This window comes from Cavia porcellus, unplaced genomic scaffold, assembly GCF_034190915.1.
Source record: "Cavia porcellus strain 051 isolate PalLab524CR breed Dunkin Hartley unplaced genomic scaffold, mCavPor4.1 scaffold_1, whole genome shotgun sequence".
NCBI classification, from domain to species: Eukaryota; Metazoa; Chordata; class Mammalia; order Rodentia; family Caviidae; genus Cavia; species Cavia porcellus.
The window spans coordinates 129,649,480-129,666,865 of record NW_026947484.1 but is presented as its reverse complement, the minus strand read 5'-3'; the positions used below and the strand labels follow the sequence as shown (position 1 = coordinate 129,666,865).

General features: G+C 33.8%; 1 protein-coding gene across 2 annotated transcripts in view; it reads right to left on the bottom strand.

The window, feature by feature from the left end:
- Positions 1 to 2,073: 2,073 nt before the first annotated feature.
- Gnai3 (G protein subunit alpha i3) overlaps positions 2,074 to 17,386 on the bottom strand; it is a 37,070-nt gene continuing 21,757 nt past the window's right edge. Inside the window, exons 4-9 of one of the 2 annotated variants that reach the window (XM_005007752.4) lie at positions 13,805 to 13,962; positions 11,920 to 12,048; positions 8,984 to 9,113; positions 8,423 to 8,576; positions 3,354 to 3,566; positions 2,074 to 3,260 (exon numbers count right to left, since the gene is read on the bottom strand). In XM_005007752.4, the coding sequence (XP_005007809.1) occupies positions 3,376 to 3,566; positions 8,423 to 8,576; positions 8,984 to 9,113; positions 11,920 to 12,048; positions 13,805 to 13,962 (762 nt within the window). In that variant the 3' untranslated portion in view covers positions 2,074 to 3,260; positions 3,354 to 3,375. Of the gene's footprint in view, positions 3,261 to 3,353; positions 3,567 to 8,422; positions 8,577 to 8,983; positions 9,114 to 11,919; positions 12,049 to 13,804; positions 13,963 to 17,386 lie in introns of those variants that run through there. The other variant, NM_001172955.1, reaches the window with a different exon arrangement.

The following is a 17,386-nucleotide window of genomic DNA, read 5'->3' as shown; positions in this document are numbered from 1 at the left end:
TATAGGATGAGTGAATGAAATAGAAAACCAGTAGTTATTTTTTGTTTAGAAATTGTCTAAAAGGCATATATTATATGAATGTATATGAGAATTAAAAAATAAAACAAAAAAATTGTTTTGTTTTGTTTTGTTGAGACAGGGTATTACTGTGTAGCCAGGTTGGCCTTGAATTCACTATGTAGCCTAGATTGGCCTGAACCCATAGCAATCCTTCTGACCCTGTCTCTGAAGTGCTGGGATTAGAGGTATGCATCCCTGCACTTGGGCAAGAAAACAAGTTTTTAAAAATGTGACCCAGGGCTGGGGATTTAGCTCAGTGGCATAAGCGCCTGCCTTGCAAGCAGATAGTCCTGAGTTCGATCCCTGGTACCGATAAAAAGGAAACAGACAAAAAAAAAAAAATGTGACCCAACTATTCTGTATTACAGTGTTTTATAAAAAAAAAGTCAGAGAAAATAATAAAATGATACACCAAACTGGAGATTTAGAATTCAAACTGTTCAAGATGAAGAGGTTACCTCAATATCCACTTGTGAGTAATTATAGTGGTTTTTAGGATTTTCATTTCAGAACATGAAATCTGTTACAGATCTGAATTTGTAAGGTTAGGGAAGACCATCCATAGAAAGACTACTTCCTCTTTGCCCAGGGTTTTAATTAAGAGATGTGGCTATCAATAAAATAAAAAGCTACTACTGTAATCCTTCCTGCTAGGTTCTATCTACCATTCTTTGAAGTCATTAAACTTTTCATTTTCATAGCTGTGCTGATTTCTTAAATGATCAGAGGTATGGTCATTGAAATTCAAAAACATTATTCATCAAATATTCTCCAGAAAGCATGCAATATGGCTTTTAGCATCCTTAACTGCAAATACCAATCTTTTTTTCTCCAGGCTAATAAGTTTGATGTTTCATTCCCACACTCTGGCTCTGCCACAAGAAAACATCTTTTGCTTCAAAACACTCTGCTAATTTGAAAACCTGATTGTCAAACTCACCTTTTAAGATTACAAGTCTTCCAGCCAAGAATCAACATTTTCAGTTAAGTCTAGGTGATTTTAACTTAAGCCGTATTTGAAAAACATTGACTTAAAACCGCCTCCCCTGTCCTCAAGGAATGTGCATTGAAGATAAATTACATGGGATGATAGGGTAAGAATGATCTTCATGTAAACAGAGAACAAGTACAAATGGTACAAACAAAAAAGTATAAAACTATGCTTTCATTACCAGAAGAAGGTTTAAAAAAAAAAAAAAAAAGGAACATATCTGTACTTCCAACTAAAATTATCTAATACTTTAGATTACCAAAAATATTAAACCCAGAATATAGCAGTACTATGAAAACATTCTCATTCCCAGATGATCCTGTATTACAGAATACAAGTAAAGAAAAATATGTTCAAAATTACTAAGATCTATTAAACCCTACTTACATTGTGGGCATTAAATCAACCAACAGCTGAAACTGATAATTTCCTTTTTTCTAGATCAAGTTTTACTACCCACAAAGAGAATTTTGTTAGATACTGCAATTATACTCTCTGCATAGCTATGATTTTACCAAAGAAAAAAAGAGTGAAAGTTAAAATAACTACCAACAAAAGCATGAAACTGCTGTGGCTTTCTGAAGCCACTCTGATAAGCACCAATCTTTTTTTTCCCCCTAATAAGTACACAGTCACATCAAAAAGTGAGATAAAACCCAACCCCCAAAAATCGGACCCCAAAAGGCAGAGATTAAACTACTGATTTAAAATGCTCAAAATGCATTCTCATTTGCCTTTTCCTAGTATTTAATGACAATATGACATTTGCCGTACATTGCTCAAAAGGCCCGGCAGGTAGAAGTAAATATAGCACTCCACACAAGCAAAATGTAAACCCAGAAGATGAATTATGACTGCATTTCACTTGTACACAGACAGGACATAAAGCCCTCCACCATGATCCAGATTCAATAATACTATTATACTAAGAGACCTCTTCTACCTAAACAAACCCATTCTCAGACAATGGCCAAGCACACTCAGCAGAGGCAAAAAGAAACAAAAGACAGTATTTCCAGAAATTACTGGTTACAAACAGGAGCAAACCTGAACTCTTTACTCACCATTTTAATACTGCTGCCAACTATAACAGATTAAAATCTGTATACACAATAAAGTGGAAAAAGTCCCAAAATGCATTATTTTTGGTAAAAGAATGTACTGACTAAGGATTACTACAGTTAACATTACTACAGTAAAAACAATGGCAAACAGGAATTTGGCACCACATTTACAAAATAAAAGCATGCACTATTAATATATTTTAGATGTCTCCCAACAAAAAAGGCCATGAAGATGGAAAACAAGAGGCATCCTGTACAAAACTCCTATGACTGAGACAAACAAGCAATAATCAAAGCGGTCAATTTAGTAGTAATATAGCAGCAAAGTCACTGGTTCTGTCTGGAATTTAGCAATTTGCAATTCTAATTGATGACTCCCCTGGTGCATCTTTATCCAAGAAACTGACTTTATCATACTACACTGGCATTTATCTAGTAATTCGGTAACTAGCATAAACAAGGTTAACCTCAGCCATAAGCTTAAGAGAGCCAGAATCTTACTGCAGAACTCTTCAATGTAATTACCATTCAGAAACCATCATGGTATTTCGAACAGGATAGCAAAATAATTTCATTCAAAAAGTTGTATTTTTTAGCCCTAATAACTCAACAGAATTCTAAGTGTGGAAATATTATATTTTGGACCATACCAAGAGTTAAAAACAAAGAGTTCCTACTAAGTGGAATATTTTCCAAATGACCTAGTCACATCATGTGCATAGTTAAAGACTGTTTGTGTTTTAATAAAGATTCTTTTGCAAATAAAGAAATAAAATTTAGTAGTTATTCTTCTCTTGATGAAAAAAAACAACTTTAGAAATGAACTGGTGATTTGTTAAGAAGGAAAAAAAGTAAGCTATGTATTGAAGTTCTGGAATGCAGCACCTCAACTTCGTATCTGCCCTAAACATTTGAGATTAAAAAATCCAAGTGACGTCTTGATGATCAAATCACATTTTACAGTTGTTCAAATTCCAATGTCTGACTTTAGCATCTTATGTCAATTAAAGTTCCCTAATGCAGAAGATTGTACTAAAGAGTGCTAAGATTCTGCATGCTGCTGTCATTCCCTGGTCCCGTCATGCTTGCAGCTGCCCCACACGGCAGCAAAAGATGTCTGGTCTCAACACTCCATACTGTAGTAACTAGAAAAGAAGAATATTCTTAATCAGAATAAGTCTACCAAACCACAAGACAACACTGTACAGCACTATAAACACATTTTTTTGAAGTTTTACCTTTTCCTAACATTCCCCTTCTTCAATAAAGTCCACATTCCTTTAAATTGTTTTTAATGATGACATCTGTAACAGCATCAAAAACAAACTGCACATTCTTGGTGTCTGTAGCACAGGTGAAGTGAGTATAGATCTCCTTGGTATCTTTCCTTCTGTTCAGATCTTCAAACTGGCACTGAATGTAAGCAGCTGCCTCTTCATATGTGTTAGAACCTAAAACAAACACCCAACACTATCAGTTCAAATTGTGGTAATGGCGGCCTCAACTCAACTAAGAAAAGTCATCACCATTTACTTATGAAAAAAAGAGAACATGACACAATTGAATATAAATGGAATTTTATATTCCTGTAATCATTAAGCTTTTCTATAATTACTAGATTCAGCATGAAAGCACAATCCCACCACAAGTAAAATCAAATCACAACATACAACTCAGGAAAATAACAAATTTCTCTTTTCCCTTTCATTTGTATTTTTTCAGCTGAAAAAAAATCTAGTAAGTTTATTATATGGCCAGGGAATTAACTCAGCAGCATAAGTGCCTGCCTGGCAAGCAGGAGGTCCTGAGTTCGCTTCCTAGTACAAAAAAAAAAGTTTATTATAAAGAAAACTAGCAAAGTAGGAGGTTGCATTTCTATACAATGTGATTGTTTAGAAGGTCAGATCCTGTACTCCTTGAAATGATCCTGAAAAGAGTATTTAACATGGGTAAGTTGGCTGGCACAAGCCATGCTGGGCCTGGGAGTAGTAAAGAGAAGCCAATTCACCCTTCTTGTGAGTCAGTGGAAGCCATGCTGGGCATGAGGGGAGTAACAAGAAAACAATTCACTCTTCCAAAGCTAACAGGTATGTGGGCTGGGAGACAAAAACACTACCTCTGTGGTCACCACCACCACCACCACCACCACCACCCCATAAGTAACCTCCTGATTTGGAGAACAGGCTGAGTTGGTAGCAACTGAGGTACCAAAACAACTTAATGCTTGTATTACATGACTGACTTTGTAGGCCTAACGCCAGTAGTCTGAGCATCTAGTAAGAGGATAACAATATGCAGTAACAGAGATGGGGGATTTCCTTCTGTATTGTTTTCTCACTGCTTTGCTTTGTTCTGATTTATTGTTTTGCTTTAATCAATGTTCTGTTCTGATTAGTTTTATTCTGTTCTGTTTTGTTTGATTTTATTATGTCTGATGGTATGGGTAGCAATTTTGAAGGTAACAAGAGGTATTATGGTAGTCACTGTTGATTTCCTATTATCTTGCTTTGAAATCTTGTATTACTTTCACTGTTCTGTTTTCATTGGCTTTATTCTCTTTAAAAATATGCTTTATTTTTTGTTTTGATAGGTTTTATTGTTTTGTTTTGATTTTATTATGACTGGTTGTATGAACAGCTATTTTGAAGAAAACAAGACACATTATAGTAGCTACTGTTGATTTTCTTTTACCTTGAAGTTCTGTATCGCTTTAATTGTTCTAATCAGCTTTATTCTGTTTTGATTTTATTCTATTTAAAATAAAATAAATAAAAAGGGTAAACTATTCTTGAAATTATTCCTCAGTTTTAAGGGTGCTTTGTTAGAATTAAGAGCCTTAAGGCAATCATTTAAATAACTAAAGGCAAATTAATAGATGCAAAACGGGGGGGGGCACCTCCGAGTATATAAGCAGTGATCAAAAAATATGAATGTTTAAATCTTTAAAATTTATTATAGTAAAAAGACATATAACCATTAATCCCAAAAAAGTACTCTCCCTTGCTTCCTGTAAAGGCACTCATGAAAGGACTTTCAGAACTGCTTCAGAAAAAAAATGGCAAGAATGTTAAGTATGTTTGAAGCAAGGAGAATATTTTGAAGGGATTAATGGCAATCTGGTCCTTTCTTATAGTAATTTGTCTTTTTCAATCACACATTCTCTACCTTGAAAGGGTGAATTATATGGTTTGTGAATAGTATCTAAATGAAGCTTTCTATTTAAAAGGGCAGAGACAGACACCAAAGTAAATTGTTTACAACAACATTTGTAATTAACACTTAATCATCTGCCTTTTTGAGGAGGTGCAGAGATTTTAGTTACAGTAACTTCAGAAACTGGCTGCAAAGCCAGAGAAATCCAACAAAGCCTCCACACACAAGTATTCTAGTAAACCAGAGACAATATTCAGTGATGTCAAATGTGACAGAAAATAACAATCCTTAAGTTTATAAAGAAAACTAGATAAGAAAGAAGAGCTTATGAAGTAAAGGAATATTAAACAAAATATTTAAAGAACTGAAGAAAAACAGCCTAGTGGTACTCAAAAGTAGGTTTCTTAAAATCTGTAGGAAAACCTCTGTAAATTAAAAGATGGAGATGAGTGAATTTTACTCAGTAAAAATCAGATTTACTTGGTAAGTCTGGTTAGTGAGAATCCTTAAGTGTAAGAACAAAGTCAATGGGAAAACAGGATTGAAAGTTCACAACACCTACCACAAGGACATACGTAGTGTCTTTTATGTTAAGACTCCTTGCTGGCCTTTCAACATTAATGTCAGCACCTTTAATTAAGATTTCTCTCTTCATTTAAAACTTGGATACTTGCTATAAACTCAACCAATTCTAACCTCTTTCAGTTCCTCACTCTGAATAGATAACATTTCCAACTTTCCTAAGAAAACAGAGGTCATGGATTTAAACTGCATCTCAACTTTTTAATCTACCACCTAGTTTTAAGTCACCAATACTGACACTCTAGTCTTAAGAGGTATCTTTCTTCCTCTTCAAAAATGATCCTCTATAGACTTTTTAAGTTATTAGGAGAATAACCCTAACATATACTTAACCATTAAAGTATATAATTTGGTAGCATTTGGTGTATTCATAAAGTTATATAAACACTAACTGTATGGTTTTAACTTTTTTCACCATTCCAGAAAAACAAACCCTTAAATAACTACCCTCATTCTGTCCCTACTCTTTCTCCTAGTAACCATCAACACACTTCCTATCTGCATGTATTTGGCTACTTTGGACATACTATATAAAAGAAATATGTAACCTTCTATGTTTGGCTTTTTTACTTACCAAATTTTTGAGGTTTGTCCAATAATATTCATTGCATGCATATATATATATATATATATATCACAATGTGTTTATCCCTTCATCTTACCTACTTTTAATTCCATCTTTTCCCATACACTTACAAATTTTGCTCCACCTATTACACACGCTTCTTACAAATTTTCTTGTGTTATAGGATCTTTCCTGTTAAACCTATAAACATTTTAAAAATCTCTCCTTCCCTTTTAATCCACTCTACTTAAAGGTCATCTCCATCTGTCTTCAGTTCTTCACTTTCCACTCAGGAATTCACTGTATCTAGCTCTACTCTCATCATTCCTCTGATCTGCTCTTAAGGTCAGTGACCTACTCACTGCCAACTTCAAAGGCCACCATCCAGTGTGAGTCGAATTTTATCTGCTAATAACATTGCTGACTACTCACTTTTTAAACTCTACTCCTTTTTTGCAGGTCTTTTGTTGGTGCTTCTCTTTGTATCATTTTCAAAACATTTTTCCCTCTGCCAATACAGACTGCTATTCTCTCATTCTACCTGTGGTTCTTTTCTTTCCTCGTTTTACAGTGCATCTTCCTAGGTCATTTCATTCATTTTCATGTTTTAATTACTGATGATCTCAAATCTGTGTATCTAACCTAATCTGTCTCCCCAAGTTCCAAAGTCATATACAGAATGGCCTAATAAACATTTCCATCTGAATGTTCCACAGATACTTCAAAGTCAGTATTTCTAAATAGTAAATCAGATCAACTGCCAACATACAATCAAGACAGAAATATGGCAACTCCTTTAACCTTGCCATATCTTTTTGTTTTATTATGGAAAGCACTTACAGTGTCTAAACTAACAAGAATTCGCCTTCCTTGGAAATACATGGCTAAAATACATGAAATAGAAGTTTCATAGAGCTTGTATGTGTGACCAGCTTTCAGTTGACTCACTGGCTTATCCGTGGCTAGAAACTTTCTTCCACAAAATGAAGCTGAAGCCAAACAATCCTAGTTCAGTCTTTCTAATGGAGGACATGGACTGACACTACCAAGGGAGTAGCAAAGAAGTTTGTAAATGGAGAAGAATAAAAGAAACAGGAGAAAAAAGGACACAACAAAGAATACTCCCAGAGTTCCTAACAGATTTCTATTTCATAGTTTTAAGTCTTGTCTTCCATTCTAAGACTTGTCTATTGTCAGACCCTTGGCTTTTACAATATACTTCCTGGTCCTCACCAAGAAGTCCTTTTAGGATACCTTTCATTAACATCCTAAGTCCTTACAAATTCAATTCCCCTCACCTTTATTACCATTCTAAAGTATGATTTTTATTACATTATATACCTCAATTAAACTCTCTCAATAGTTCTTCTGTCTCAGCATGAGATACGTAAGGGCCTCCATGAATTGATCCATCTGTCCAACTACTCCCTTCCTATCACTTTACATTAAAAACATTAAGTTCCTCCCAATGTCCAGAAACATCCTGCCATTTTTTAACATGCATATTGTTATACGCAATAATTCCACTTTTCAAAAGTATTTTTATTCCTGTCTGCCTAATAATTTCCAACTCATCCTCCTAACAGCTCAAACACATGTCATTTCCTCTAGAATTAAATGACACTGATTTCAAAGGTAGCCATTTCTTCTAGTCTATTATTGTACATTTTATACTACAATAAAATCATTTGTCTCTAAAACTAGATGTCAATTTCTTGAACAATAACAGCATATTATCATATTTTCTTGAACCAAATTTTAATCTGATCTTTAACCTTCCTCAAAAAACAAGGACAGAAATTTAAAATAAGCACAGAAAACTCCAACATGTTCTGAAACAGCATTTAAGAGATCTTAATCATATGCTTAATTGCTTATCATTTCTAGCCAATATAAAAGTATTGAATCATGTGTATCAATCATTCAAAACCAAAGGTGGATGGATGAATATCATTGAAGCATTGACCTTAGATATATACACCAATAAAACTTTTCATGACCCATTACCTGTATATTCGGGATAACAGATAGTTAATGGACTCCTTTTTATTTTTTCTTCAAAAAGGTCTTTCTTGTTAAGAAAGAGAATGATTGAAGTGTCTGTAAACCATTTGTTGTTACAAATGCTGTCAAAGAGTTTCATGCTTTCATGCATTCGATTCTGAAAAAAAAAGATAACAGATCAGTAGCAAAAGTAAAAGTGAATTAGTTTAATGAAAATAAGACAGGTTTGAAAGCAGTGAATGGCATTCATGCAAATAAGTTAGTTACTGATAACATGAAGCAGAATTGATCCTGATTTTTGTAATTGTGTGGGGTTAAAAAGCAAGAAGGGCTGGCTAGCAAAAGGACTTAATGTTGCCCACATATTCAATATGGTTATCATATCTCCAAGAGCAAAAGGACCTTGAACAATCAATTTTGAAAATCTAATCTAAATGACATAAAAACAACTAAGGATGTTAAGTTTTCATTTAATGAACAAATTGATGCACTCAAGCTTTCCTAGGAGTTATTTTCCATTTTCTGGCTACATAACAAGGTTTTTACCCAGAAGCTTCAACATACCATCTCCTCATCCTCAGCTAAAACAAGGTCATAATCACTGAGGGCCACACAGAAGATAATGGCTGTCACTCCCTCAAAACAGTGAATCCATTTTTTTCGTTCTGATCTTTGGCCACCTACATCAAACATCCTAAGTAAAGAGAAAGAAAACACAAAATTCGGCAAGGTTATATTTACACCTCTCCCTAACTGTAATGATTAGGAAATTTCCCATTATTACTTATTTAAAACCTCACTTGTAATAGAAAAGACAAACAAGTAGATAAATAATTGTAACTATCTATGACTAAAAGTCAAAGAAAACATGAAAAAATAAAACTTAGGAATGATTCAGTTTCCCATTTGCCATTTTAGCCTCCTCTCTAACAAAACTTATATTGGATATGCCAAAAGTCAGCACCAAAAGCACTGAAATTGATTCAAGGGAGGAGAAATGAAATGAAAAAATAAACTATATAATACAGCTTAAGAGCAATCATAATAACTAATAATTATTATTTATCATGGTGCCAGACACTATTCTAGACATCTCAGAAACATTAATTCACTCTCCTAATGCTCTCATGAGTACTGTTGTTATTATTCCCATTTTACAGATGAAGAAATGAGTCCTGAGTATGTTAAATAATTTGGCCAGACACACAACCACAAATGAGGACCAGGGATTGAGATCAAGGCACTCTAACTCCAGTACCCATACTCTTCGTATCCACAGCACAACTTTGCCTCTCAGAATGCCTCCAAATCCCCAGTTTGCATGCTGCTTTGTGATTTCTTACTGGCTCCCAGGTTTTTCTCATATTTTAAGGAAAAATCTTTTACAGAAAAATTAGGAAAATGTATGTATGATATACTTGACAGAAAAACTCAGAGAACACATTATCTCTAAAATTCTTAACAAGTAATCAACTTCAAGGCTTACCTGAATCTAATTACTTATGAGCCTTAATAACACTTAACACTTTAGATTAGTTTCATTCAACTACTTTCTTGTAATATCCTGCAACATCTGTCAGTAATATCCTCACTCACTTCTTTTAATGAAAAGATCACCTGTACAGCTTTGTCTTTTAGCTTGGCAATACTTGGGAATCTGGTGAGGCATGCATGCTAATGGTTAATCTTAAGATGTGTATTTAATACAAATGATAAAATTTCAAAAGCTAAACTCTGCTATACTGGTTTAGTGTGTCAGATCCACAGTAATTAGGAGCTTAAATTTTCAGAGATGATTTCTTCCAGAGATTGAGAGAAATACGATATAGTTGGTGATTTCTCAATGTACACCTAAAAGGAAATATTCATCTTATCTCTTCATGACTCAACTCTTCCTTTTAGTTGATCCTGCACAGTTCTTTTCAACTTTTGGTCATATGGGACATTTGAAATGATGCAATCACATGCTGGCTGACACAGGGTCATATTACAGATTTTTGCTAAGACTTCGCCTGGACATCTTTCTTTTCTTTTCTTTTTTGGTACCGGCGATTGAACTCAGGACCTCGTGCTTGCCAGACAGGTGCTTATGCCACTGAGCTAAATCCCTGGCCCATCTTCTAGAAATCTTTCAAGGGAAGACACACCAGTGCACCAGTAACTCCAGTTTACTCCATTTTCTTTTATAAAGTCCATAAAACTGTTAGGATATTATGAAGTTCCAAGGTAGGTCTTCAGTACATATTTACATTTATAGTATCAATCACTGGCAGATCAACATTTTATAAACATTACCTCATAAATGAGAGGCAAGTAAGCAATTACACAATGACTTGCATATGGTAGAGGCTCAATAAATGTTTGAATAAATGGATAGTGGTTTTGCCTAGAGAGAAGAGGAAAAGGAAGAAATGATAGTACTTCATTATAAGATATCTACATGCCAATAATAAAGTGGATGTGGCACTCTGATTTAGCTAATGATCTCAGCATAGAAAGACAAGATTTACCAGATTAAAGACCAACTACAACATCAACAAAAATGTTTTCCCATACTAAATAATCACAAAATTCAATTATAAATGAATCACTAATTTTACAGCGTACAAGGAGACATCCTCTTCACAAAATAATTGACATGATCATGCTTGCAACTTGTTAAATTCATCAGTACCAAAGATAAGCAGGCAGTCTACCTAAAAACATTCAGCTGAACTGCTATTATCCTATACTAGGTTTCAAACCTAATATGGTGAGTGAATTAAGATTTCAAGACTTCAACAGTAACTGGGGGATTGACTGTTTTCAGAGAAAAAAAATCTGAGAGAGCAGTGAGCTTTGTATGCAATAATGCTAACTATCAAATTCTCTGCATAATGAAGTAACTTTAAAAAGTACATCATGTATTAAAGGGAAAAGAGTTAATCCTAATCTCAAATGTCACAAAAACAGAAATGAGAACCAAAAAACACAAATTTAGTTGTACTTTATGCTATGCACAAAGAACCTAACAGCCATGCTAACACCAGCTTTATGCCATTAAACTTGAACCCATAAGAAATGACAGTTAAGAAATGTGTTTGTATCTTAATATCAAAAAAGTAGAATAAGGGCACATAACTAAGCAAAACACCAATTTTCTACCTATTTGGAATTGTTGCTATCCTTCTAAATAAATACTTAATATCCCTTCCCAACAAAAAAGCTGAAAAGCGTAAAATTAAAACCATAAAATACTAATGATTCATTCTATTAGTGGGTAAACTACAATTTAACTTTTAATTTCCTCCAAATACACACAAATATTTGTGCTATTTTGTAAAAAAAAAAAAGAAATGTTTGCGCTCCCAATCAGTAAGAACATTCAGATAATGAATATGGTAAGTTCCTGTGGCAAAGAATATTGGTTAGAGAAATTTTACTCTGCTTAAGAGAATGTTAACCAAAGAAAAGATATCTGTGTTATTCGTATCTAGCAAAAAGGCTCATTCACGACTTACTTGAAGTATAGGTCTTTGAAGGTAAAATGTGTTTCCACAATGCCTGTGGTCTTCACTCTTGTCCGAAGAACATCTTGCTGAGTTGGAATGTAGTTGGTTTGTGATATTCTATCCAAATCATTTAGGTAACTAAATAAAATATAATTTGTTTTTAACCTAGTAAAGCCAGTTATGTGCACAGCAAGTCAACAAACTAATTCCTTGTCAAAAGTAGATTCTGAACTTGTCACTAAAGTGGACGAACAACACCATATCTTCAATATTACAGAATAATTATGAAGAAAAGTGAGAATTCCACACAGAGCAATTAAAGTAGTTGCTACACATACTAATAGTAGTCTTTTGATTCTGTAAAATTACATTGTGAAAGTCAACTTAAAAAACAACACAACAATGTTATTATTAGCCCTCAGACACTTAAGCCTAATAGCTTATTTGCTGTTTAACAACTTGACAGAACATTCAGAATGGTATCTGAATTACCTAATTAAAAAGAGAATTATACCAAAATGAAATGAATACTTTCTCTTTTCATTCAGGAAACAGTACTAGAAATTATACTCTTAGGCTTTGTGGTTTTTGCAGTGTTAGGAATCAAAACCAGGGTCTTGCACTTGCTAGGCAAAAGCTCAAACACTGAGCTATAACTCCAGTTGATTTTGAAACCTACCTATAAACAAATTGTAAGCAATGTTTAATTTTTCAGTGGAATAATTAAAAGACTGCTTCAAAGCTAAATTCTTCACTGATTATAGGCTATAATATGGAAAAACAAGTGACACCAATATAAGTGAATCATCAAAGATCTATAAAACCAAATACTATTAAAAATATTAAAAAATATTAAAAAATAAAGCTTAGAGGACAAACTATTGGGGAGGGAGGGGCACACAATTCCATGAGTCACATGTAGTTCATCAATTTGGCTTACCAAATGTATGTTTTTAAAATGTTATAAAAATAAATGTCTATGTTACCAATATCTGTGACTAAAAAATATCACTTAAGGTCAGTAAAAATTCTGAAATGTTTTTAGAGTCATTTCCACTGAAAAAATAGGTAATGTTATCAACTATTCCTTTTTTTTATAACAAGTAATGACAGAATGAAGATGAGAAAAGTAGGAAAATAATACTAGAGAAAATACCTTAATTTTAAAAGTAGCTTTCATCTAGTATACAAGTAACAGATACTCACCAGTCCCCCACCCCCATCACTACTCTGGAAAAAATAGTTTCATAAACAAATACACATAAAGGATCAATATGAAAACACATGTAATAGCTGAAGTTATTAATTACCAATTCTCTAAAACTAACATACAAGAGAATTTACTTGACAAACATGCTTTAGTTTTCTTCTATGACTCAACATTCTCTTTCTATACAGTCTACTACTATAAACTGGCAAAAGATTTGTACAGTGGTCACTAGAACCATAGAAGTCCATGATGTAGCCCACACATAGAGACTTGGCTACATAAAAAGGGATGTCACAATTTTAATTTCCCTCTTTAGATGGCTATCAGTGCCAAGTCATTAAGCAGATGGAGTTTACTGAGTTGGAAGAAATCCAGGACCTAGTTATACTAGATATTTCTCCTCATTTTCTTATTATAGTATATGTGCTGCCGAAGCAAGCATATCCTCACTTACTATAAATGTATTACGAAATTAATTTTTTGGTGCCAATTTACATTCCAAGAGGGAACTTTTTTCTCCAAGTCACATAAACAACCAATGCCGCTATCATTCCAGGCTGAGACAGTCTTAATAAAGGATGCTCTAGAGTATCTATTACTTAAACATTTCCTAAAGGATGGGCACTGAACTTCCCCTAGGGTCATCAAGTTATTTTCTGTTAGTTTCAAAGAAAAAATACTTACTATGAAGCAGAATCATTGAGCTGATACTCCCTGGATCTGCTGAAGCATGCCTGCACCCCACCATCTCGCCATAACCGTCTAATAACTCCTGCTAATTCTGAAGTCATAAGTCCTTCTTCCGCACTGCCCGCTAAAACAAATAACTGCCGAGCATCATCCTGAAGATAGCAGTTAAGAGAAAAAGACACATACATGATTCTCCATTTCTTTAAGGCCTAAAGAAGGCTCTATTTACACATGCATACTTCAAAAAGGCGTTACAAAAACCTTTCCATACAGGGTACTATGAAAGAATTTATGATTCTTTCTCTTTTCACTCCCTGCAGTTGTAAGTTTAGAACTTAACTAAAAAGTGATTTGCTGCCCTCTACTTCTTCATACAACACCACCATTCTTAGTAAAGATCTTTTTAGACTGGCTCATAAATCTCTAAGCTGGTTACTCATAATCGACAGGGAAAAAAAAATGATCTGAGAAAAACATAAAAATATGTTCCCATTCTGGTTTTTTTTTTTTTTTTTTTGTCTTTTTCGTTTTTATCGGTACCAGGGATCGAACTCACAACTGCCTACTTGCAAGCAGGCGCTTATGCCGCTGAGCTAAACCCCCAGCCCCAGTTCCCATTCTGTTAACAGATGTGTACAGTAAGAATAGAAATAAAAGGACTAGCACGTAAGAGGTAAGATCTGATCGTGTCAAACGTAGGTTAAAACACCAATCAAGTTAAAGGAAAAGTTACTTTTTTCTTCCCCTTTAGCCAGACAGCAAAACAGGAAAAGGAGACTAAGGCACTTAAGAAGCCTTTGGAAGCCTAGTGGAAAAAGCAAGTCCCTCAAAGAAAATGTCAGTCTGTATATTTCCCCCAAAGGAATAATGTTTTAAGAAAGTGGGAAAAGGCAACAAGAAGAAAAAAAAGAACTGTGATTAAAACATCCTCAGCCACAAATATCCAGTTATTTAAGTGGTATCAAAAGCCTAAAATATGTGAGAGGTACAGAGATCAGGGAATTAGAATTTTTATTGTTTTGCTTCACTCTATACATTCTTGTTTGTCAGTTTAAAGGATAAACATAGTTCTCAAGGAATGGTTTCCCTAACCTAATCTAGTATTTACTCCAAGTAATTTTAATTAACTATAAAAACAAAAGATATTTTAAAAAGCACATGCACCTATATACTATGCAAAAAAAAAGTAAAGGGGAAAAGAATAATCATCTGTACTTTATGCAGTCATCCAGACAAAATAAACAAGCAAAAGGCACTTCATGTCACAGATGAAATCACTATCGAAATCTCCTAAAACTTGTGTGTAACAAGAACTTGTGTTTCTAACCAAGACAAAACTTCCACCATACACGCAAAAGTAATTTTCCCATGGGGCTGGAGGTTTAGCTCAGCGGCATAAGTGCCTGACTTGCAAGCAGGCAGTCATGAGTTTGATCCCCGGTACTGATAAAAAGGAAAAAGACCAAAAAAAGTAATTTTCCCAACCTTTAGATCTTCAGTCTTAAGTTTTGTCTTAGTAATATTCTCTCTTTAAGATCCTGTCCTGTATTCTCACTAGTAGTACTTTAGGCTGAATCTTCCCTAAAAATCTTCATCTAAATTCTATATTCCCTTCCTTTTTCTCTTTTCAAAATTAATCCACCCCTTTCCCCCACTCCCCCCTTTTTGGTGGTGCTAGGGATCAAACCAAGGCCATGTGTATGCTAGACAAGCTTACCACTGAACTATCAGTGGTAAATATCTTTAAAAAGATATTTTTATCTTTTTAAAGATAAAAAATTTTTAACAAAGGAATGAATGATTGCAAAGAGTTTAAGCAATATACAAATCACCAAACTGTAGGTGAGCCAAGTTCTTCAAAATACATGGCACTACATACTTACCTAACATTTGAAGAATTTTATAATCCCTTGGTTCTGAAATCTGATCTATACTCATATAGATATTGAAATAACCTCATTAAAATATTTTCTTAATAGCATGATATTTTAATTTTAGAAATTTAACACAGTGGGAGCTATTAGTACATATTTTGCTGCATTGATGCTGTAAGCATTCTTTAGGAGGAAACACTTTCCTTAGCACTTAATCTCTTTCACCAACAAGTCTTTGCTTCCCCACAATAAATGCTTTTTATAGATCTATTAGGAGGCCCCTTTTACAATGAATCTCATCCTTAAACAGGTATGAAGAAGGAACCTATCCCACACCCAGCTCTACTCTTTTCTATTCACTTTGTAACCAACCCTAAAAAAACTAGAGGAACAGAGGGACTATAAATATAAATCCTTACCTATAAAAGGAAAAATAAAATTTAAAAATTACACAGGAATAGAGTTTAGAATAGATAGATACTGGAAAGCTAAATAGGTAGACATTGGAAAGCCTGAGAAGGATTAATGAACTCGATTGCATCTAGTAAGAAAGAGCATTAAGTCACAACTACTACTGACAACACATCTCATAAAGGAACTAAATGAAAGGGAAAAATAAAGGAGAGACACCAAGAAAAAAAGTACAAAAGGAAAAAACAGAAACTAAGAGAAGTAAACAACTAATATGTATAAAAAGCCAACAAAAAGAGAACAGAAAATAAATAGAATACTACTGAGCAAATATCAAGTACAAATAAAACGGAAGTTAGGTGACAGGAAGCACACCAGGCCCCAACTTCAAGTCCTCCCCCAAAAAAGCCTAAGTTATATAATTTGGTAAACCTCTTAACAAAAATTCAAAAGTCACACTGATATACTTCCTATTTTATTTTTTGCCCCTATTTTCTCCCTTTATTTTACAACCCTTAGTCTAGATCCTCTTTCCTTACCACTTCTAAGATATTTCCTAGCCTAATACCATCCAACAGTGATTACCCTTTTAGAAACTTTTTCCTTCAACTATTTCCTGCTTATTTATTGATAAGTTATATAGCTTAATAGAATTAATAAGCCAACTGCCCAAGTCACTCCTTTTTATTTCCCCATGGTACCTAAGTATGACATACTGAATACAATTAATGACTCTCTAAGTTCTAGAAAATAATTCTACAACTTTTCTAGGTTTTTTTTTTTTTAATTTAACTGATGATAATACAAAGATCTTCTGCCTGCATTTTGGCACTCTCTCCAATGCTATCAAGCATCCTAATTTACAAACTAGATCTTCAAGGTCCACTAATTGATACTATAATCCATCAATGCAACTTTTAAATATCTGGTATGTACAAGGCACTAAAAAATTATAGCAGGATAAAGTATAATCTAATTCTAGAGCACTTGGTCTAACATAATACAGGAATATAGTATTCTTGAAAACCTAAATATCTCCTTTATAATTTGGTCTTAATGCTCATGTTTTTACAGTTTCTAGCTGGAGACTGGTTTTTGCTCTAATTGCTACATCTTGGAAAGCAGAGATACATACTATGGAAATATTTCTTTTAGATTATTCTGATTTACTATTATTATAAGTCAGTAGTGCTATAAAAGAAGCAAATAAATAGAACACTCATTTCATCACAGAAACCTACACTATCTCCACAGAATCCCATTTGCTAGACTCTTCTCCTAACAGTACTTT